Genomic DNA, 23316 nt, shown 5'->3' with positions numbered 1-23316 from the left:
TTGCTATTCAAAAGTTCGGCAAATTCTAAATCGTGACACGAAAAAAGTTCACTGAGACTTTTTTTTTAATTGACTGTGTCGAGTTCTCGGTATTTGAATTTAGAAGTGTCAATGGCTTTTCTGAGCATTATGAATTAAATTACTATCGACGAAAAAGTTCGTAGGCAGATAGCAGAAATAATTATTCTTTAGGATTTTTTCTACGCACACAAAAAAAATATTTACAAACCTTATGTATTATTCAATAGCTGAAACATTAATTAAATATGAATAGTTTCACTTCGAAATAATCGCGAGTTCCAAAAAGCTATAAAAATTAGCGCAGCATTTCCTGTCATCAAACTGTCTTTACCTACCTTTTTTTACATGAGTATTAATTATTCCGAGATCTACGAAGATGTGCTCATACATCTTATTTTAAGATTCCAGAGGTCTACTATCTCAAAAAAATAAGGCACTCCATTCATATCTAGAAAAAGAAACGTAATGATTTTGTTAAGACAAACACATTTTGGCATAAATTATACAATATAAAAAATCTAAAATTAGACTAATTGGCTCAGCTGTTTAGTAAAACTATTAACGTTTAGATAAAAAGATAATAACCGGAAATCCTCTTTTAGAATAATAAAGTATGCAGATTTGAGATTAAGAAAGAAAACATATTTGTTTAACTCTTCTTTTTATCATTATTTACGGTCGTTTATATTTATATAATACTCGTGACCGAGCTTCTAAACACATTAGTAAGCTTTTAAGTCCATCAGAATTGTAATATTTAGCTTTTTCATAAAACACCTCTTATCATAAAATGACCCATTTATAACAAAATTAAATTAAAAGCAAATATCGACATCGATATGAACACGAATGGTCCAACCTTAATTTTAAAATGTCTCTTCAAAATTCAAAACTGCAAAAGCTGAACGATTATCGAAAACAGTGTCGATAGTAAGTAAAGTACTTAAGTACCTATTACTAACCCATGTATTACATTTTCTCTTCGTAAAACACATGTTATAGTGTTGTAAACAACTCGTATTTACTAGGTATCGATTAAATACGTAGTTACACCTGTGTAATGTTGTAAATATTTACCAGTAATACAGCTAATAATAGGTTTATGAAGAAATCAATCATTAATTGTCAACTACGTATTATTGTTGTAGAATTTAATTTGTTTGGTTTTGTCTACATACGACGTTATTTTATATAAAGACGAATTATTAATTCAAGATTTACGATTTAAGTAGACTTGCTATTGTTAACTTATAGGTACGCGTCTAATTGTTATTTCTTTTTTATAAACAACAGTTATATTGAGCGTAGTCATAGCCTTGAATAATAATCAACTGTATTTATTGTGCTGTCGTATATTCTAACAATTTTTGCCCACAATACGAGTCTGGTACACGGGAACTACCCGCGCTATATATAGCTTATAGCTCGAATTAACGCGCGTACTGCGTTAATTGCCGACCCAAGATACCTTTACGTAAACCAGCGTAATAATGTGTATGTAATATTACACCTAACAGTTACCACTTCTGAATTATCTAGTACAAACCCGGGGTACGACAAATTGTAATAGACACTTGTGAGAATGTAATGTTGTTCACGTAGAATATTTGGTGTGAGAAACTATTTGCTGCTTTCTAGACTTTACTTATTTGCGCATAACCTGTAGAATATAATTCCTAACGTGTGCTTTATTTTGTTTTGTTGCAGCGGTGCAAAGAGGCCGAGTTCCCCCGACGCAGCCGGCGGGGCTCGCCCTGCCCGGCCAGTACGCGCTTGCCAACGGCGACCCCTCTGCCGGCCTCAACAGCCACCCCTACCTCTCCTCGTACATCTCTCTGCTGCTCCGAGCAGAGCCCTACCCCACCTCCCGGTACGGACAGTGCGTCCAGCCAGCCAACGTCATGGGAATAGACAATATCTGCGAACTGGCCGCGAGGCTACTCTTCTCCGCCGTCGAGTGGGCGCGGAACATCCCCTTCTTCCCCGAACTCCAAGTGACCGACCAGGTCGCGTTGCTAAGACTCGTCTGGTCGGAACTGTTCGTCCTCAACGCGTCTCAGTGTTCCATGCCCCTGCACGTGGCGCCGCTCCTGGCGGCCGCGGGGCTCCACGCGTCGCCGATGGCGGCCGACCGAGTCGTGGCCTTCATGGACCACATCAGGATCTTCCAAGAGCAAGTGGAGAAGCTGAAAGCGCTCCACGTCGACTCGGCGGAGTATTCCTGTCTGAAGGCCATCGTCCTCTTCACGACAGGTAAAATTTTAGACAGTCTTTTTGGGGAAGCGCGGTTGTTGCTTTACAGAGTGGCGGGGGCTGGCGGCTCTGTTACCAACTACGGCGAGTTGCTCGTTCTCGTGAGGACGCACTTAGACGCGTACGCTGAAGCGGCGCGGGCGCAGCAGATACAGCAGCCGCCAGCTCCGCCGCCGTCTGCTGCCTCATCCGGGTACTATTCCACTTTGGACGCGTCTTTAGGCGTCAACTCCTCGCTGTCGTACGGGAGTTTCCTATCAACACCTTCCAGGCTACCGCCTAACTACACAAGTAGTCCTAGAATGCCAGAGGCTAGTACATCATCACCGTTTAAGTTATGGGAGGGAAGTGGGAAGCTCCCAAAGATGGAAGGAGGTTGATGCCACACCGTGTCGGTCACGGGTCGGAACTGAGGTGTCGGGCTGACGGAACGCTTGGCGTATGTTCGGAGTCGGTCGCGTATTTAACCGTTAACGTGTCGCTAGAATATGTTTGTAGACGGGGATAATAACTCTCGCTCCCCGAAGCGGTCGGACTCATTCGTCGGGGAGTATGCGACTTATTGTTCTCGAAGATTCCTAGGCGTAGCTCGCGTTTTGTAAATATTACGTATGAAATATGTGATATATTAGGCATAGTTTCGTTGAAAACGATTTTAATTATCGTCGAGACGTCTTAACGTATTAAGTTTTAATTTATTTTCATGTAGATAACTATTAATAATATGAATACACACGCGTAATTTATTACAAAATACTTTCGTTTTATTTATATTTTTGTGTCTTTAACCCTTTCATTAATTAAATTAAGTATTTGACGATAAATTTGGATTAACGATGTTTTATAAATATGTTTATTTTGGCAAAAATATTTGTAATTAACACAAATTTATTAGATAGATGAATTATAAATCAAATTAGTTTTGTGTTTATGGTGGGTTGCCAACAGATTAATGGCATTCATACATCGTTTTGGGGATTAGTGGACTACCGAACTTACGATTCATGTTCTATACTATAAATTAAGTATGTCGGTCTGTCTACGGAATTTCTCGAAATATATAGAGTTTAATCTGCTCTTTATAATAAGGAAGTTGATTAAGAAATTTCTTGTTTGGAATGTGGTCTGAAATTATTGCGTAAGCATTGTGCAATCAAATTAGAATGCTTGTTATGCATTTTTAGGTATTTTTGCCTTAATAAACATAATAAAAGCATTCCTTGATTCTAATCGATTATATTATATTCATTGTCTAACTTCTGAATTAGTATTTTTTTTATTTAAAAGAAAAAACAAACACACTGACATATTACACACACCAACACACACACACACACACAAAGACAATGACTTAAAAATTACTATTCAAATATATTTCCATTGTAATGGATAGGTAAGTTGGTAAAGTTGCATAATCTATATTTAAAATTCCTAGAATTCACCTAAAGAGGTTGTATACCTCAAGAATATATCGAAGAAAGCAATTCTCACGGATTCAGTAAAGTTATATTCATTGTAAAAGCGTGGTGCATATTTATATGATGTCGCGCACACTATCTTAGCTAGAAATTAATACAGAAATAGGTAATAAACTTTCGCTTTCCCAGGCTTCGCGAAGTTCGAAATTTCCAGTTTTACAACATATTAAAAGTCTTAGACAAATTTTAATGCCTACTTGTATAATTTTATACCACATTAACATTTTAGGGTTGTAGTCGACGGAGTTACGCGGATTTAATTAGCTTTTTAATTCCCAAAGATAATTTTATGTTTGGAATAATAATTTTCGGAATAATCCGTAATAAATGTTATTATATTACTGTTTTATTGGTCACTTTAAAATTTTATAATCTTTTACAGGAGTGATTTTCTTACACCATAAAAGTTTATTTTTAAATGCTTACTTATATTTTTTTATCGTCATTTTTGTCTCATGTACTAAATCAGAATCGGCGTGTAGTTCGATGACATGAAAACATAATAATTAAGACCTCAAATAAGATGTTAAAAAATTCGTAAAACACGATGTTTTGTATAATTAATAAGATTGTGCTTAATAAATTGTTTGATGGGACAGGCTTACATTACACGCGTTGATCGAGAAAGCAGACAATAATTGTATGAATATTGAGATACAGAATCAATACCTATATACACTTCTGCATAGATATAACAATCTCTAATACGCACAAACCTTTAAAACACACTACATTACCGTACTATAAACACTTTTATTCAATACCCTCAACTTTGTATTTACGTTCCCCTACGATTGTCCCGCTCGAAAGTCGTCGCGTCCCCGTCGCGTCTACGTCGCGTGGTCGTCCGATAATCTCCCGGGCGAGTGACGAGACGCTTCCGACGTGTCGACGACACTTTCGCCACATGCGGAGCTTGTAGACTTTTGATATCGGAACTGTTGACGTAGATTATATTTTCTATGGGTACTTATTGTGATTTTTGACATATTGATAAGTATATATTTGATAAGTATCTATAAATAGGGGAGTCAGTGGATATTAGCGGGACATAAAAATTATTCATGATTTGTAAAATGAAAATAAGTTTTCGGCCTTCAGAAATTAAGTACTTAAGTAAAGTTTTTAAACCGAACCGGCTGATTTTGTACAGAGTAAAATTACTATAAAAGTACTTAAAAATTTCGATACCGATCAATTGTCCATTCCAATTACTATACCACGTTATAAAAACAATTAAAATTGAACTTTACTACATAAATAATAACGATTATTAAGTAATATGTAGTGCACCACAGTTTTAGTGGTCGTTTTCATGCAGTAAACAGTTGAATGCGTAAAGTTAGCAGACAGGCAGTGATTGAAGGATATTACGAGTTCGGATATATCCGACTTATCCGAGATACATCTCGACTGTCAAACGCCACTCGCAGTGATAGGGTTAGGTTCTATGCGGATAATTTGAATTTTGATGTTTTTTTTTTGTGTTTTGACAGTCGTTTTTTTGTTAATTTGCGTAATATCTTTCTGTCTTGTTTGATTTTAAATAGGTATAGCGGAGATTTTTGGACATTATATTTTCAAATAATTAGGTATATCTATCTTCAAACTTAGAGCGGAAGATGTCGTGTGATAGTTAGTTTGTAAAATCTGCAATTTACTTCAATGATTTAAAAAAAAAAACAATATTTTTCATGAAAAATATTTTTACACACTTTTACTCCCCCATATTTTAGCCATATCTCACATAAACAAACCTTACTCAGTCATACTTTTTCCCGATCCTTATCATGATATAACCGACCAACTATAAGTACAACACCTAACACAACACTGTCACTACGCTAAACTCACTATAAAACTAGTTACAAGTAGGTACTGAACGACCAGCATAAGTAGACCCCTCTTTTCTACAAGGAACTGTCTGTTTTAAGCTCTGGTTCGTCCATATAGGGGTCTGCTTACACTGGTGAGGTAATACGCTCGGGGGTACGATGAATATGCAACACCAATAAATGTAGTTTTATCCATGCCGGCTAACTTTCTCCGTGAACGCGCCCAACTCGAATCGGTCGGCTAATAGTTGTACGAACTAACTTTGCGATGTAGTTGGATTATCGTAGATTGGTTTTTTAATTTTAATTTTTAATCATACAGGTGGGTTTTTTTTTATTAGTTATTATGTCGAATGGTCTACCGTAGGTATATTTCCATATTATATTATAATATTCCAAGCCACAATTTACGTTTGAAACTGAATGAACAATGTTTTTATTGCATGACTTGACTTTATTATTATTACAACAGGAAAACCGACTAATTATGAGATACGACATTATTACAGGCTGAGCAACGCTTAACAAGCTTATCAATTATTTTTTTCACAGAAAACAAACCAAGGCAATTTATATTAAAAATGTACATAAACGTCAAAATCCGTCAAGAACATAATATTTAATTCTGAAGTTAAATAATTTATATCGAGAGATGAAAAAAGTTGAATGATTGAAAACGTATTTAGGTTAATATTTCATAAAAACCAAATGTTAGACGAATAGCAGTTTGTTGTATATATTCTTCCTTATTCTAGCTTGATAAGCCAAATTGAACAAATAATTTACCTATTCCTGTATTAAATATTCGGCGCCATTTTCTATTACCGGATCTATATTCCGAATTCATCGTATCACTATTAATTAACTTTTATAGCGTGTTAAGTAATCATTCAGTTTGTCTAGCAATAAAACAGCTTATTCGATACGCTGGTCAAAAGTTGTGTCGTGCATTTAATTTGTTTTGAGACAGCTTATTGATTGAGGCTTTATTTAAAAATGTTGTTGATACTATAATTTATTGCGTGTTTGATAAAATAAATCTAAATCTATTTGGCTAGATTTAATAGATTTTTTCGATACAAAAATCTTTACTTTATAAATGCGATAGCAACGACCTTTCACACCAAAACTACTTAACCTATTCAAATATTTGATACTCCAATAGTTCAGAGCCTGAAACCGGACAGCAGCTTCTATTTGTCCCTGTGCGGAAAATAGTAGTTCCCTCAAGACACGGGTGGAAACGAACCAAGCGAACAGGTTTTTTTTGTATAAAATAAAAGTGTTAGAAGGTTTTATCCTCCTTTTTCCCAGCACTCATTTTGAGAAAGCTTCTCTAGCCATCTCTTAACAATGACATGACAGAATTCTATGGTTGTTGCCAATTGTTCTACTCCACATTCTTTATGAAGAGAAAACACAGCTCTTATACAATAATTGTAATGTAGATACGACTCTACAGTTTGCAAAAATTACGTTATAGAATCGATACCTGAACAAGTCTTCTCGAGTACTTTGTAACAATATCGATCGTTCAATGCATCGTCACCATGACAACGCAATAATAAATTCACAATTACAACTTATTATAGACCATACAATATAATTATTTCATATACCTGGCCGACCACCATAGATATTCCCATACAATTTAGAAAACGTTACGTGATTTTAGAACCGTTAATGTACCTAATAAATTTATCGATAAATGCCCGTTGATGCGCTCTTAAAGTGCCCGTGCCCACACGCACCTTCGAATCGAAAGGTGCTATATTTTGGATAGCTCATGGTTTGAATATGTCATATTAAGTTTTGTAAATTAATGTCAGACAATTATTATGCCAACGTAAGCGTTGAACTTGATTTTTTATTAATAACAAACTATTATTTTATGAATTACGTAAAAAAATCAACGACAATTGGAGGGAAGAGAACAAAAGTATATTAATTTTAAGCACAAAAAATTGGCACCCAAAGCTCTCGTCAAGTAACTTTGCCGGTCTGAATTCAGCTACTTAATGCCTAGAGCATGCGCAGTCCTCATGTTTAGTTCATACATTTTGACACTTCTCTTCAGAGTTGCAAAGTTATAGATATGTCGATAGCTTCATAAGTTGAAGAAACTATATTTCCTTATGTAACTTCTTACAGAGAACATTATGACTCTAAATTAATGCTTAGGCACGTTTTCAGCCAGGCCTTATCTATTAGCATAGGAATTTAGTTAGGAATGTAGGTTATTTTACGTCAACTATCCTATTGTTTGCTTTTAATAGTTTCTATTCAATGAAGTCTATTGTTTGAGTTCATTCATGAAGGTTGAAAGAAAAGCTAAGATCTATTTGAGATAACACTGTTTATTGACACTCTTAGTATTGAAGCATGAGTTTCTTAAAAAAATAATAAGGGGTGTTTTAAAAAAGATTTTCGATGATTAGGTACTTCATTTTTTGGCCACAAAAACTATGCGAATGATACATAAAACTAGATTAACATTCTTAAAAGGATTTCACAAGTATCTTAAGACATTATACTCCTAAAACCATCCAGTTCCGCATCGAATCTACAGCATTTTAATACTTTAACACATCAAAAACAAAGACTGTTCCCTCAAGCATATCCTTCAGGCTTGAAGGCGGTGGTGACAAATATAACTATCTCTGTCTAGCTTCAGGTATTACAGGTTGGTGTGAGTAGTGTGTATGTCTAGATAACGGTATAAAGTTCGTGACGGCGCGGCCACGGGACGAGTCACGATTCGAAAAAGTGTCGGCCGACGGGACGAAGTTCCTGCGTTCCGAGTTGATATAGCTTGGTGTAAGGTGTAGGAATATCTTAGAAGTTTTAACTGGAATAACATAAAAAGGCATTTGATGTCTCAGAAGACTAAATAGCCTAGCACTCAGGGGGTTATTCATAGGAAATCGGCACAATATCTCTGAAGCATCGCATTTTCGCGTGTGTTTTTACGTGATCGTGTTTTAAACTTCGAGAAATGCTCCCTTGAGATCTGGAGCCGATAGAATGTCCTATAGTAGAATATAATCCACCAACCTCTATAGCTTATAAACTAGTACTAGTCATGATTTTCTTAAGAACTCTGCAATATATTTGCAGTCTCAAAATCACCGACCTCTTTATTTTATGTTCTACCATTTTCTCCAAAACCCGGTTTGCGCTCATCACTCAGACCAAGCTTCTCAAGCTGCATACAGCAACAGTATTACACGTTCTTTATATCGACGAAACTTTAATACATGCGACGACCACTACATCTATGTATACTTAGGTAAACTTTACATAAACTTAGTTTCTTATAGCACGTTTATATTAAGAGAAAGATGGTATTTCCAATGAGCAACTTCAAGAATTTCAGGACTTGCTTTCACTTGCCCAGAATATACCAAATTATCATTTTCAAAACTGACACTGATAATACTACTGATGTCCAAATAAAAGTCTCTAAAATTCTGGCAACCTCTTTCTCTTCTCTTCCTCAAAAATTCAAATCAAACGGGTATCTCAAACCCAAGAGTCATCCAATATTGTTTCCCTTTCTACAATGATACTAAATACCTTTGAAAATAGCCATAGTCCTTAACCTGTCACCAGTTAGCCGATAGCCGATGGTCTATGAACGAAGCCGGACGATAGCCTCCGAACCTTAGCAACCTGTTCCCAGGAGTCAACAAATTGTGCGAAATAGTTTACAGATTGTATTAAAAGTGACATAATGGTTTTCTTACAACAAATATATTTTTATTAATTTCATGTATTAATTAGTAAACTCTATAAAAAACTGACACTTTTTGGACTCACGGTGTTATTTTTTAATACCGCCTAGATCTCCGTAGACTGAAAACTTTTAGTAGGCTGGTAGTAGGATCGGGCTCTGCATCAGTTTATTATATTATATAGGAGATTTACCTAACGCGCGCACATAACAACGATCATGTATCGTCCCACTACACACAGTAAGTATAGTTAACCTACAAGTTACTGCAGTCTGCATGGGCTCATAGATATTGCCATATAAGTCATCTATTTAAAAAATAAACCGATCTAAGAAAACCCTAATGACCTCTTTCAAATCCACAGTCACATAAACTCATATTCCACCACCGAACGGTCTGAATGACAAATCAAAAAGTTTTTAAACCTCAACAATAACTTCGGCAAGTCCAAATTTGGCTTATTGTTGAACGAAGCGTTCGTAACCAGCTTTGCAAATGCTTCCTGACCGCGCCAATCACAAACCTATTGTGGGCGGATTACTTGCAAATTCTATTAAAATATACTCAAGGAATTTTCGCGTGACCAAAAATTTTAAAGTCCATTGTGCTTTTAATACTAGATATAATAATAAAGATGGATATAAAGCAGTAGTGTATACGGTAGTGAACAATAATTGAATAACGGTAGGCCAACATGTGGTTAGTTTCGTGGTCAAGATATATGGCTTTGCTATGACTATCGAGTTTTTGATTGAAATGTCAGTTGCATACGATGTATGATAGGAAATTGTTGAGAAATTGATTGTAGCGCCATTATTCTTGGCGTACCTTAGAAAAGTGATGGGTAATACAAATATTGGATGAATAAAATAACGGAAGAAGAAAATATTGATTCTGATTCTGCTAAAGCTCACTATAAAACGCCTTGTACAAACTGACAGAAACAATAAACAGATAGACAAGATAAAGGATAAGCTGATATCTTGATTTTCGGTGTTACAGACATTTCTCCTCTTTCCATACTGTAACACAATATTCCCAATATGTGTCTAAACATAAACAATTTTCGCGAACATCAAAATAAACAATAAACCACACAAAAGGGAGACAAGCAATAAAACATACACAGATGCGTACCAAATCCAGAGGTCACACTTGCATAATATTAATATACACCAAAAAAATACAACAGAAAATAGGAAAAATTGATATTCGCCCATTTCCAATTGGACCCTCGTCACGGCTTGTCAAAGAATCAAACCGCATTGCAATTTCAACCTTCAAAAGAAAATGCACTCTCTTCCCCTCCTAAAAAAGTACAAATTCGTATGCACTCAATTACCGTAACATATCGACTTGTAATCTACCAAGTGAAAAAGGTCGTATGTCCTAATCATGACAATTAAATAATGACTTTATTACCACGAAATAGAATTGTAATTCGAGTGACAGACAAGGTTAACCCTAAAAAGTTGAATGCAAATATTAATCAGAATGATAAGTGTGGGGTGTTATATTCTTCGGATTGCGTTTGTCTGTTTATCTGATGACATTGTGACGTGAAGGGTTGTAACAATAACACGTGCAGGTTTTATCAGTGACCAGAGATTATTCGCTTCAACGCTTGAAATAAAAGCGCTTTTTCAATGGTGTGCGTTCATTCATCTTTTGCCTTTTCATCATCATCTGCCCAGCTCCGTTCCTTTTCATGATAGGTAAAAAGTAATAAAACGAATGTGCAATCATTTCCTCTTCACCCTTATTTCCTTATACTTCTTGTCAAAATTTCCAAAAAAAAGCAGTCTTTTTAAAATTTTCTCCACCCATAAAGTCTCCCTCTAATCTGAGCAGATAACGCAATCGGTTACGTACTCGCTCGAAACCAAATAAAGCTGAACATTAGATCGTGCAACCAATATTAATTAGTAGATGTTTATCGCGTCTTATTTAGAGCCTGCCGTGAGTATGTCCGCCTGACCCTGGGTAGGTCGTCATATATACCGCGTTACTGTTACAGGGTAACTTATAGGGTAGACGTAGAATTTGTACCTACACGCGCATTATACGGGTTAACCGATAGGATAGAACATAGAATTGACGTGGTATACGCACATTGAGTCGATTGATGACTAGTGACGATGAGAACACGGTATGTTAATTTAAGAAAAAACAAACACCGAAATAAAAGTCGGCAATATTTTTTTTTTCTCGATTTTTTAATTATGTACTTAAATCCATCAATAAATAGTAAATATTCTGAGAAAGCTAACCTTTCCAGTAGAGTCGAATGAAAATTATTTTAATTGTTTTTGTAAAAGATACATAAATCAAGTTTCGTTTTCGAAAGCTTGCATCCAATGTACCTTATGTTTCTGATACAAAATATCTACAAGATAGTATTTTGTATTATAGCAATGCCTAAGCCACTAATGTTCTGTTGAGGACGAAAATAAGGTCCGTATTGACCTTTTAATGGCGTATTACTAGGTATTTATTTAGTATTGTGGCTTGTTTCTCGTAATAAGTGTCTGTAACAATTTATAGTATTTGTGAAGTGTAGTTAATGGTGAGAATACAGTTAGATAATATGTATACAAGTTAGGTTTAGGTACATTGTTTCACTTAGAAAGCTTAGTTTATCGGGGAAGAAGTTTCGAAATTACTTATATGTATTTTGGTAGATTTTATTTGGTAAACCTGTTGCAGAAAGATTCTCTCTAGAATTTATCTTGTTACCGAAAATTACTCCCCTCAACTTATTTTCAGAATATGATCTACAGTCGACTTTCCACAAATTTATTTTCAATTTGTTCACCGGTTCAACATGTTTTGCACCGTATACTTATTTTTGTACAAAAATACAGTGATATTTTTTAATAAACAAAATGTAATCCGATTGGGTACAAGGCGTGAAATGAAACACAATAATATCGAATATTTTATCGACTATTGTTCGCAGCTCAATAAGAATGTTGACAATATGTTCCTTTATGTATAAATAAAATAAAAATAAAAAATGACAGGATTTTATACAGCAAAACATAATTGATATTTCAGAAACATGAACTTTTAAACTTGTCTCATATTAAGTTAACTATAGGAAAACGTATAATTAATGGTAGTTAGCTAAACTATAAGCATAATAAATTACAGCTTATTTAACCCTAAATCGCTCACGTACGTGATAGGTTAGCAACCTGCCTGTTCGCTGACGATCTTTAACCTGAACTCGTATTAGATCTAGCACAATGGTGTGTGACGTATTTTTGACGGCCTGTAATGTGATGGTAAATTGTTGCATCGTCTTGTGCACAGAATTTAAAGTTAACTTAACTATTAAAAGTATTTTTCATAAGTATCAGTCACTATACTACACACAGTATACCTAAGACCTTTTGATGTAAGTACCTAAGTAAGTATGACAGGTACAGAAAGTTATTTCTTTTCAACTGCAACTTTTCTCTTAATAACTAAAACTTGTTTTACCTTTGAGATGCTCCTCCAATACTGATACAATTTTCTGTGAATTGAATTGTTTAAATAATTATTTCAATAATTTAAGTGTTTTCTCAATAGTCGTCTTTGTTTTCATTACGACTATACGGATAAAAAGTTTTAAAAACAAAAGAACAAAACAGAAATCAGCATAATTATCCATAACCCATCAAGTGAGATCGATAAACGAGAAGCTAAAAACAGTGAGTCAAGGGGTCGTTGGGACCGAGACAATGGCGTAGGGTTGCGGTCACAGATGTCGTTTATCGGACGCTCGCCTAATCTTTAACCCTCCTACATTTGCAGGGTTGTGTTTACGAAAACGGTAAATGAATTTGATTGGTCTGTAATGGTATTTTCTTTTACTAGGAAAATGTTTGGGGTACTAGTATTAGATTATTATAAAAATAACATCTACTAGCAAAATGCTTAATAATTTTGTCACATTGTATTCATTTTATAAGTCTTCAAAAGTAAATAAATAAAAAATAGTTAGGTACGAATTATGTTTTCCAGCTTTACAGTTGTAAAGTTTTTCTATTTATTTAAAAATAAATATAAAAATATCAAAAACAAAAAATTGGGTTACCACTTTCTTCGCCACAGCAGTGTAGAATATGTAAATACCCCTTCCCAATGATAGCGGTATAACTTTTTAGACGTTGTTTGTTCAAATCACTCTGGCAAGGGGTGACCACATTAATTGAATGACGTGTCGCTTCACATTATAGACGCCTCGTATACTATTTGAGTTTACTTTACGACTACTCGTATAAATTGGTGGTAGAACTTCCCCGCTAGTAGGATATTATCATTTGAATTAGGTGTTTTAGAACGTCGATTTGATTATACTGCCAACTTTAAAATCCAGTACCTTTTCACGCAGAAAATTATCGCAACCAAGTTTTCACAGTCACCAATAAATATATATGCAGGTATTCTTACCTACCAAATACCCTTTTAATTCACACCGATTAAATGATTGTACGCGCTTACCACCCCACTAGTTCCGTGGCAAACAATCCGAACGGAATAATTCCGCCCAAAGTAAGGACAGACGTCACCACTACTTGTATCTTGCTATTGTCTTCGACCGCCGAAGTTCGGGCCTGATAAGGAGATGGGCCCACAATGTATAGGTCCCAAGTTTGTTAACATGGGGATTTGAAAAGCCGTTGAAAGCGTTTAGACGTAGCAAAACAGACAGGTGGAAAGCTTTTCTTTGCTTATCGGCGTTTACCGCGATAAGTTCGGAATAAGGCGCGGGACGGGAATAACATCCCGGTTTTAAGTTATATTCTATTTTCAGAGTAAAAAAGGAAATGTATTTTTTTACTTTTTTTATTTCAAATTAGTTTGACTGCACTATTACCATCAAAACGTCTCAGTAAAAAGTCTCCGCTATTTTTACGACATCAAAAATTTCATTTCCCACATCGAAAACGAAAATTTTAACCACAATGGACACTTGTCGCTTAAAAATAAATTAGAAAAATAATTGGATTCAGCGTACACACGTGACGAAAATAGTAAAAAGTTGAAAAATGCGTTGTAAAGTCATGATATTGTCGTAAAAAGTGTTTGTGACAACAGTTTTGGATCGTAAAACGGTTTAAAGTGAAGAGTAGGGTATGGTTTACGAATGTGCTCGTTGACGGCACCCCGGGGCTAACATTAACACGATATTACTATTATCGCGGTGTATTCGTATTAATACGCCGAGATTACATTACCCAAACTACCGGGCGACGGGTTAATATTGTTTGAATTTGTGTACCACGTTGTTATTGTGAAGCGACGAAAATTCATGACGTGTTTTATTTGATGTTAACATTTTGACAACATTTTGTATTAAAATTACGTGTTTTATGATCTACAAATTCTAAAATTATAAATTTTAGTTACGTCAACATAAAAATAATCGTCCTTATTTTTTAAAATTTTTTTTGAACATCGAATTTTTCACTATAGATAGGTACTAGATACCTTTTAATTGTTAACTTTTCCACACATTGACGTCACATAAAAGCCCCTACAGATACAATAAGGCTGTTTACACTCGCTTGCACAATGCACAACCCAGCATTGTTCGCTAGGGTCGAGGTCCATACTTAGCTGACCTTTAATTGATTTCTGTCAGGCTTAAACACAGCTTAGAGTCATTATGAGCTAATCAAATGATAGTTGAGCTTATCGTTTTAATGATATTCATTAGGGATTGGGGTTCTCAATTTGTATACAATGTGTTTTTTCTTTTTTAAGATTTTTTTTTTGTGAATGGACTTTTATACTTTAATTTTAAATAGGTAGCGTGATTCTAGTGATGACCTGTATTATTTTGTTTGGCAGTTTTTTTTTTTTAATTTTAATAACTGATCATTGTATTAATTATTTAAAAAAATATTTATATGTAGGTATAAAAAAAAATGTTGTGCAAACTAGTTTTGCCGTTAGACTACAGAAAATAGCAAAATAAGCAAAAACCATCACTAAAACCACAAACCAATTTTCCCCAACCCCCAACCACTATCCTAATATTTCAATACCTGACCAGAGTGACCACGTAAACGACCATTAAAGGGTTAATAGCCCACACAAACAAGAATAGCCACAAATCAGTGAGATATTCAATCTCGGTCACAATAACATTAGAATATCGGCTAAACTAAGGGGGTTTGGCGACATCGCGATAACTAAGGGTTTACTTTAAACTTAGGGTTAGTGCTGGATGTGACATTATTTTAACATGGTAATGGTATAAAATGATAATGCGAGAGTTGAGGGCTAAAGTTAAAAAAAAAACTTACCTTAAAAATTAATAATATTTGATCAAGACTTTTAACCACATATTTGAAAAAAATATACTAAAAAATGAATTAGTAAATGAACAGTTTTTAAATAAAAAAAATGAAAAAAAAATGATTTATTTCATTGAGGCCTTTACAAGCAGTTATGAACGTCAAAAATTATAAATAGGTTTGATTCTAGTTTCCCATTCTAAAAGTATCTTCCTACAGAGAAGAACGGGCAAGAAACTCTAACTAAAATAAATATATAAAGTCATGTCACCTGGTTCTTCTTTTAGTTACAAAGAATGAAACGAAATAAAACTACATGCCCTTTATTTTTGCAATGACAAAACTAGACGTCGTTTTTCTTTGAAAGCATATCCAGTCCTCTATTTCCTCACAAACTACACGTTTAAGCTAAACATTAAACAAACATATTCATTCCCAGCTTCCTAACTCCTGACTTAACGATCTGTAAGGGAGACCAACGTATAAGGTGAAGGGTTTGTACAAATTAAGGGCTCCTAATGGTTATCGGTCGGATCTATGGAAGGCAATGTTTAAACTGCCCCTTACGACCGCGGGATGAATTTTAATGTCCTCGAGTGTAATCGGTGATGTGTGTCGCAAGATGGTGGGAGTGTAATGTTTTGAATTGGTTGGTGATCGTTTTAGTATAGCTTTGAAGAGATTTTGTATTTATATGTAGTTTTTGAAGCATATCACCGAGCCTGAAAAGTGATCGTTGTAAAGTGCGCTTTACCATTCTTCTCCATACTATTTTTTGAGACCGATCAAACTATGTGCCGACAAAAATTTGACCAAGTGTCCAAGGACTCTATTTACAAATAGTCTTTCTTTGTAAATTAAATATTACGGCAAAAATCAAAATGATGCATTACCTACCTACTATAAAAATCAAAATTCAAAGTAAAGTTTGTACTTAACAGAAATAAAGTTTGATGAGTTCAGATTGGTACCAGTAGTTTCAAATACATAGTTTTCGACAGTACCATATAGTAGTAGATCATTTGTAGTAGATACAGAGTAATTAGTAGTATATTCTAGAAGAAAAATAATCTAGGAGGACTCAAGAATTAAAACACGGTACTTAAACCTTTTTGACGATTTCCCCTGTTGTTCCCTTCCAGCACAGTTATTGCTAAAACCCATAAATATTAGTCAGCTAGTATTAATTACGATGTTGTCTTAATTTTAAGATGTACGCCATTCATCTTCTGAATCTTCTCGTGTGCGGTAATTATTCAAATGATCTTCTTATCGGGTCACAACAGTTTTCCAACACCCTCCTGAAATTAACAAATACCCCATATTAAATTCAACCTTATGTTGTAAGCAGTAAGGTTCAAAGTACGTTGTATGGAAGTCAGATTTTTGTTTCACAAATGTCTCCTTTATCAGTGGCGCTTTGATATTTTAATTTGCAGTTTTGTTTTAATTAAGCGTTGTTTTGCTAGTGTTATGGCAAGCTTTTGGATCATTGCAATGTTCCGTTGGCATTATTTTGGAAACTGCGTGCAAACAAAATCAGTTGGAGCATTCAATGTATGAATTGGTGGCATTAAAGAATTTATCGAGCATCTTATACGAAAAAAATCCTTACATATTATACATAGTTTAAAGTGGTATAAAATCCCTTTTAAAAACCCTCTTCTATTTTCCTAAACAAAATAGAGAACACCTCTAAACTTAATCTCATTTGTATGTTAAATGCAAGTAGCCTAGACATGGAGTATCTTAGGCCATAAGTTACACACCGCCGATACCGAGATATCGATCTAATCTATCGATGCACGTTTATCGAGTCGTTTGAATCGATACAAACTTATCGATACCGCATTTGTCACGAACACTCAGTGCGTTCAGACAAATCTTGTTAAGGGGAGGTAATTCGGTTAATTGTAATTGCTCTGGTTTGTGGTAACTCGTAAGGAGTTTAGGAACTAAGTTTGCATGCAAATGTGGTGTTGCCATACGAGATATTTTAATGGTAGTGTAGTAGATTTTAGATGGCTAGTTTATAGCGTTGTATGGCTGTTGTAAATGAGGAAATTAATGGTTTGACAAGATGCAATCTAATTTAACAAAAATAATTTCAAAGTACTTTGAACACATATATTATTATTGAAAATAAATATGATAACGACTCTTTTCTTCGATTTCATTTCTTTTCACTTAATTTTCTAGTTTTCCCATTCAATAACTGATATTTAATCTGTTGAAAAACACGAATAAATAAGAGATTCCTCTTAAAATTGACACAAAGAAAGAATCCTGGGATTTATTAAAAGACACCGCTGCGATGTAGATTCAATCGATCGTCCATTGTTTCAATTTATTCGATTTACTGACCGATATAATACGAACATCGATATCGATAGTAATAAGTATAGAGCGTGGGAAAGTCGATGTCATTATCTTCATATTATATCGATAGATATTTCACATGGAATTTTGCTAATATTTCGATCATGCAAACAGACATTTTATAATAAATTGTAGTTGAGTTAAGATTTAGAGATTGGATGATGCTTTATCGAAGACAAATTCCTTGGGATTCAAATTGATTGTTGTTATCGATAAGCGTCGTGTGACGGGTTTGATTGCGGCACGTGACAATAAGTATTTTGTTTGTATAGCAAACTTATGTAAAGGTTTTTTCAAAATTAATATTTTATGTGTTGTAATTTTTACAATAAAAAAGTTTATCAACTTAAAAAAAATTAACTACTTAAATCATTTTTTTTTTATTCATAGCTATGTAAAGACCTTGACCTAACTCCTTATAAAAACGTTCTAAATTGTCATCTTTCAGATTTTAATTAAACAATTCAATCACAACCCAAACATTTATTTATTTTCGACAAATCGTAAACTATCTGGAACACACGTAACGAATTTTAACTTGAACATAGAGATAACTTGAAGTTAATAACTCAAAAAACAGCGTTATCTTTCGAATCAGCGCATAGTGCCCATGTTTTATAGTTTTAGTTTGGGGCGCGGTGCAAGTCATAAGCGGTAGAGATTTACTAAAATTAAAATCCAAATAAAAGTTTTGGTCGTATAAATGCGTAGTTGTATCATCTTATTGTAAAACACACAATTGTAACAATATGATACATAAGTTTTTTTTTTTTTGTAAAATTTTAATTCACACAAAATATTTTTTTCTCTATATTATCAAATTGTATCCCATTTTTAACAGTGACTAAAGATTGCAAACAATTTTTCTTATGTCAGCTGTCTACTGTTAACTGTGAAGCTTTTGCTTAAATTATTTCATAGTATCAACATATTAGTGTATTAGTATGCGAACTTCATCATTTCCATTCAAGCAATTTGATAGTTGATAGCTACACACCGAATCTTACGCAGTCTCAATACGGTGATTTCGAAACTTTCATATAAATTGTTACGTGTATGTGCATACCCATCGTATGTTATCGTTTACGACTGATTGGAAGTTAGTACATGCTAGCATGGTGAAATATTGTAGAACTGAGCTATTTTCTGAAAGGTTATTTGTCAATTTTCGTACCTACTAGGATTTAGGGTTTTTGGATTTGTGCAAAATGCTGTGATTATTTTTGTCTCAGAGCAACATTTTCACTCGTTAATTAAATGTTCTTTTACTCAAAACAATTATTACAAAACTAGCCTAAAATTTATCTTTCTAACAAGTAAACAATCAAAAAAAAAAACACAAACAAATCGAGATTTTCTCCCAACCTTGCTCCATTAAACCATTAACAATATAATTACAGAAAAAACGATTAAATCCTCTTCTTGCTAGCCACCATACGACGTCCGTCTGTCCGTCAGAACAACGTTGACAGGTGTTAAATCGTACGCAGACCGGCGCGCACGCAGCGTAATTAGTTGAGTCATGGCTATTAAGTAATACCTGTTCGTTGTGGCACGGACATTTTTGTGTGAGGTGGACTATATGTTGTTTTGTTATAGTAGAAGGTTCTGTTGTTTAGTATTTATAATGTAAAAGAATTTGAGTCGTCTTAAATATAGTTTGAAATTAAACAATTATTGATAATACGTCTTCATATTAACTAAACCCTTCAGCACCGTTCCCTAAGTTAACGATGAAAACTGATACCTTCACAGCTTCATACATAAACAGCGCTAGATTTTCACCCGTCTAACGGCTTATACCAATAAAGCGTAGATCAAATGAGCATATCTGAGCGCAGGGCATCCATTCACGCTGCTTGCCTATTAAATCAATGTCCACCGTATATGTATTACAGTACAGTCTGTCTGTCTGTCACGCGATACGAAGAAACATAGGCCCAACCCTAGCCCCTGACTCGAACAGATGTTTTGACTTTATATTTCTCTCTTGTTCAAGAATTTTATAAGTTATTGCCGTGAAAGATTCCTGAGCTGCCACATAACAATAACAACTAATTCTAACAGCCAAACAAAACCTAGGAAACTTTTACGAGAACTGATTTACGACTCACAAACAACCGTGTAATCCGTTGAATCGATGATACACTACAATTTAAACAATAATATACCATCGTCCAAACCGTAGAACAAAAGGCGTGACCCAATATGAATAATCATAAAACCACATTAAGGAATTAGACGTTGCACGCCCAATAACTCTATCTTAACATCTACAACGCGACCGATTGAAATAGTCATCAACAAACAAACAATAAAGTACACCTGACGCACCAACACAACACAGCAGGTTAATGTAAGTTCACACGTGAACCTTAGGTGAGAGCGATCCACCGGCGGCAAGGCCGAGAAAACCGATCAATTTAAAATGAAACTTACCTGACACGTAATAAGGTCAACATTCCCACGGTCGATGTTTAAAACACAATTAAGAAAGTATCCAATAAGGCTCGGAATGTGTGGTTGGAATGTGGACTGTATTAGAAGGTGGTAAGGTTGTTATTGTGTGGGTCCTTGTTCGCGAACCGGTTGGATCGGTCGCGAACTTTTACCTATAAATTTGTGTCGGCTAGCCGGCATGCGGCGGGCGTGCTCCGAGTCTAGAAGCTCTCGTGTAGCTGTGTCTTATGTTATAGGCAACGAGAGGGAAATAACTAACAGTTACTTGAATTTACTACAGACTTCATCCTCGTAAAATTACTTGTACACTTAGTATCTATGATAGTAATGTAAGTAGCAGGAATTGCAATACATCTGCGTAACTATTTCATTTGATCACATTAAAAGCAGTCATCAATCGTTACGTTACTGACAGTCATATAAATATTTTTCAATACACCACATAACTATTTCATTGACTTCCGCCTTCCATCAATAATTTTTAAACTATTAAAAAAAAACTCGATAAAAAATTTGTCAAAAAACCCCTTTCTTCTCTCACTTTCTTCATAAAATCGCTTCCGCTAACATTCGAACCGCACCCCAGATTTAAGGGCGATGCATTTCACAACGAGTCAATTAAAGGCAGCATCATTACCGCAATCTGTTAGCGAGCACGGCGAAATGTTAATACTGTTGCACTTTCTTGTGCACCCTGACTAAACGGGACATGTGTCGCTAGCTCGAGACACAAAATACAATACATACTCGAGTTCAGAAGATTTAATTATTGATTTGCATAGAAATAATTACGAAAAATAAAATACCTAGAGTATGGGGAAGAAAAGATTATGAAAGCTCGTCTAAGATGTAATTTTTCATGAAAAATGCAGGGATGCTACACTGCATTTTAATAACTCTAATACGCCACAATGGCATCTGGACTTTTTTACACAGTTTGAAAATCTCAAAAGCTCCGAAGAACACTTCAAAAAATTTCTACGCACATCATCTACTTATATGGTCCTTGGCATTTCTTGCTTGCAAAACTTTGTCTAGGATTAGTAAAAGTGAAGTTTTGGAAAACAAGGTATTGACTATTGTTGATGGCAAAACTTGGCAACCAAATAAAAATTGTTCAATCAATACTCAATATCTTTTAAACATATTTTTATACACCTTAGTGATTTATTTATTTAGGTTCAAGTCTTTTCCTAACTTAAACAAAGTGTAGTCTATGATCTGACAGATGCCATAAACATCATAGAGTTAAAACACTATGACCCAGTTACGGTCCTAAACTATTATAGACAATAATTGCCCCTATTATTAGGTTATAAATCCGGCTGTAAATAGTAGTTTACCTCGTTATTATTAATAATAAGCAGCTTTTGATTGAAAGGGAACATAATTTTGGTATTTACCGAAAAATAGATAATATTGAGAATTCATTCCCTAATGTAAAAATTATATACCTAACAGAAATCATTTCTTAGGCACATTAGCTTTCAACCTATGTAAAAATCATTCACTTCAGTCTTATTATCAGTCTTAATTTAAGGGTATTGGGTTGCCCGGGTAACTGGGTTGAGGAGGTTAGATAAAAAAACACTGGTACTCTGCTGCATCCTGTTAGACTGGAAGCCGACCCCAACATAGTCGGGTAAACGCTAAACAGATGATGGTTCCTTAACAAAATTATTCTACATTTTAACCGCATCAATATTACGCAATTGCAAATGAAGTGAAAGATATAACTATTAAATCGTCGTTACAAGTAATATTTATTAAGTATTAGCTAAGATTTAAACATTTTCCGCCATTGAAACATGTTACAAGCTACCTGATACGCTACTTAATCAATACGATGCGAACACAGGTGAAATACGGGCTGGCTATCATCATAAAATATGCTTCGTATCTAGTTGATAGATTTAGTGGTAAAATATACACTTTTATGCCACTGTCTAGTTGTCAACAGACGTTTTTCGGTAAATTAGGTGGCTATTTTACATATTTTTTGGGATTTATTCGTATAGTTGTTGTAGGTTGTGTAATTAAAATATTTAACAGGCTTTTACTGCTTTTACATAAAGTTACATCGTCACAGTTTACAAGTTGCAGTTTATAAAAAAAATCTTAGAAAATAAATGATAATATATAAACCTTAAAAAAATCATCTACGCCTGGCCTTTTCCCAACTAAACTACTACTTTTTGGTAAAAATTTATTTTCCAAATTAAAGAGCTCATTTTTTTTACAAATCTCCATTCTTTTTTCTTAATCCTACACAGGGCAAGCAACCACAGACGCATAGATTATAATTTACTCAGCCTACTTATATTTTAATACAATTTAAGTAAGAGCCCTCAAGCCTTCTCGCACTTAGCGCTAAAAGCCTAATTCTTTATGCACCCTACAGCTTTTTAGCGCGAGGCGTCATTTTACTTTGTCAAAGTGTTGCCAGTTATTTATAGACGGTTTATAGTCTGTGGTAAGAAATTGGCGGGAAAAACTGTTGTGATTTTTCTTTATGGATTGTTTTTTTTTTTGTAGTTAGAGTTTATTGTTGTTGATTGAATGTGATTTTTAATGTAATAAATTGGAGTACGTAACGTGCTATGTGAAAGCCTAAATGATTATTATTATTTAAAACCTAATATCAAATCAATAACACACAAATACACTGGTACTACTGTTGGTATGTAGATTGTCTAGCTTTCGTTTGAAAAGTATTTTTTTAATACATTTTTTCCAAAATTCCGCCGTTGGGCACAGTCGGTTTTTTGTTGAAAGCTCGATATCATATTTCACGAATTTATAACTTAATTTGAATATGCAATTGGATAATCTTGCAATTACCAGTTATAGTATTTATTGCATC

The 23316-nt window shown here is 34.5% G+C and overlaps 1 protein-coding gene across 1 annotated transcript in view; it reads left to right on the top strand.

Annotated features, from left to right (window-relative positions):
* LOC110384301 (steroid receptor seven-up, isoforms B/C) overlaps positions 1-23316 on the top strand; it is a 63175-nt gene that overhangs the window by 13671 nt on the left and 26188 nt on the right. Inside the window, exon 2 of the mRNA XM_049846348.2 lies at positions 1729-2274. Within this exon, the coding sequence (XP_049702305.2) occupies positions 1729-2274 (546 nt within the window). The remainder of the gene's footprint in view (positions 1-1728; positions 2275-23316) is intronic.

The sequence above is a fragment of the Helicoverpa armigera genome, chromosome 17 (genome assembly GCF_030705265.1).
Source record: "Helicoverpa armigera isolate CAAS_96S chromosome 17, ASM3070526v1, whole genome shotgun sequence".
NCBI classification, from domain to species: domain Eukaryota; kingdom Metazoa; phylum Arthropoda; class Insecta; order Lepidoptera; family Noctuidae; genus Helicoverpa; species Helicoverpa armigera.
Note: the sequence above shows the minus strand (reverse complement) of the source record. Positions and strands in the feature narration are given on the sequence as shown.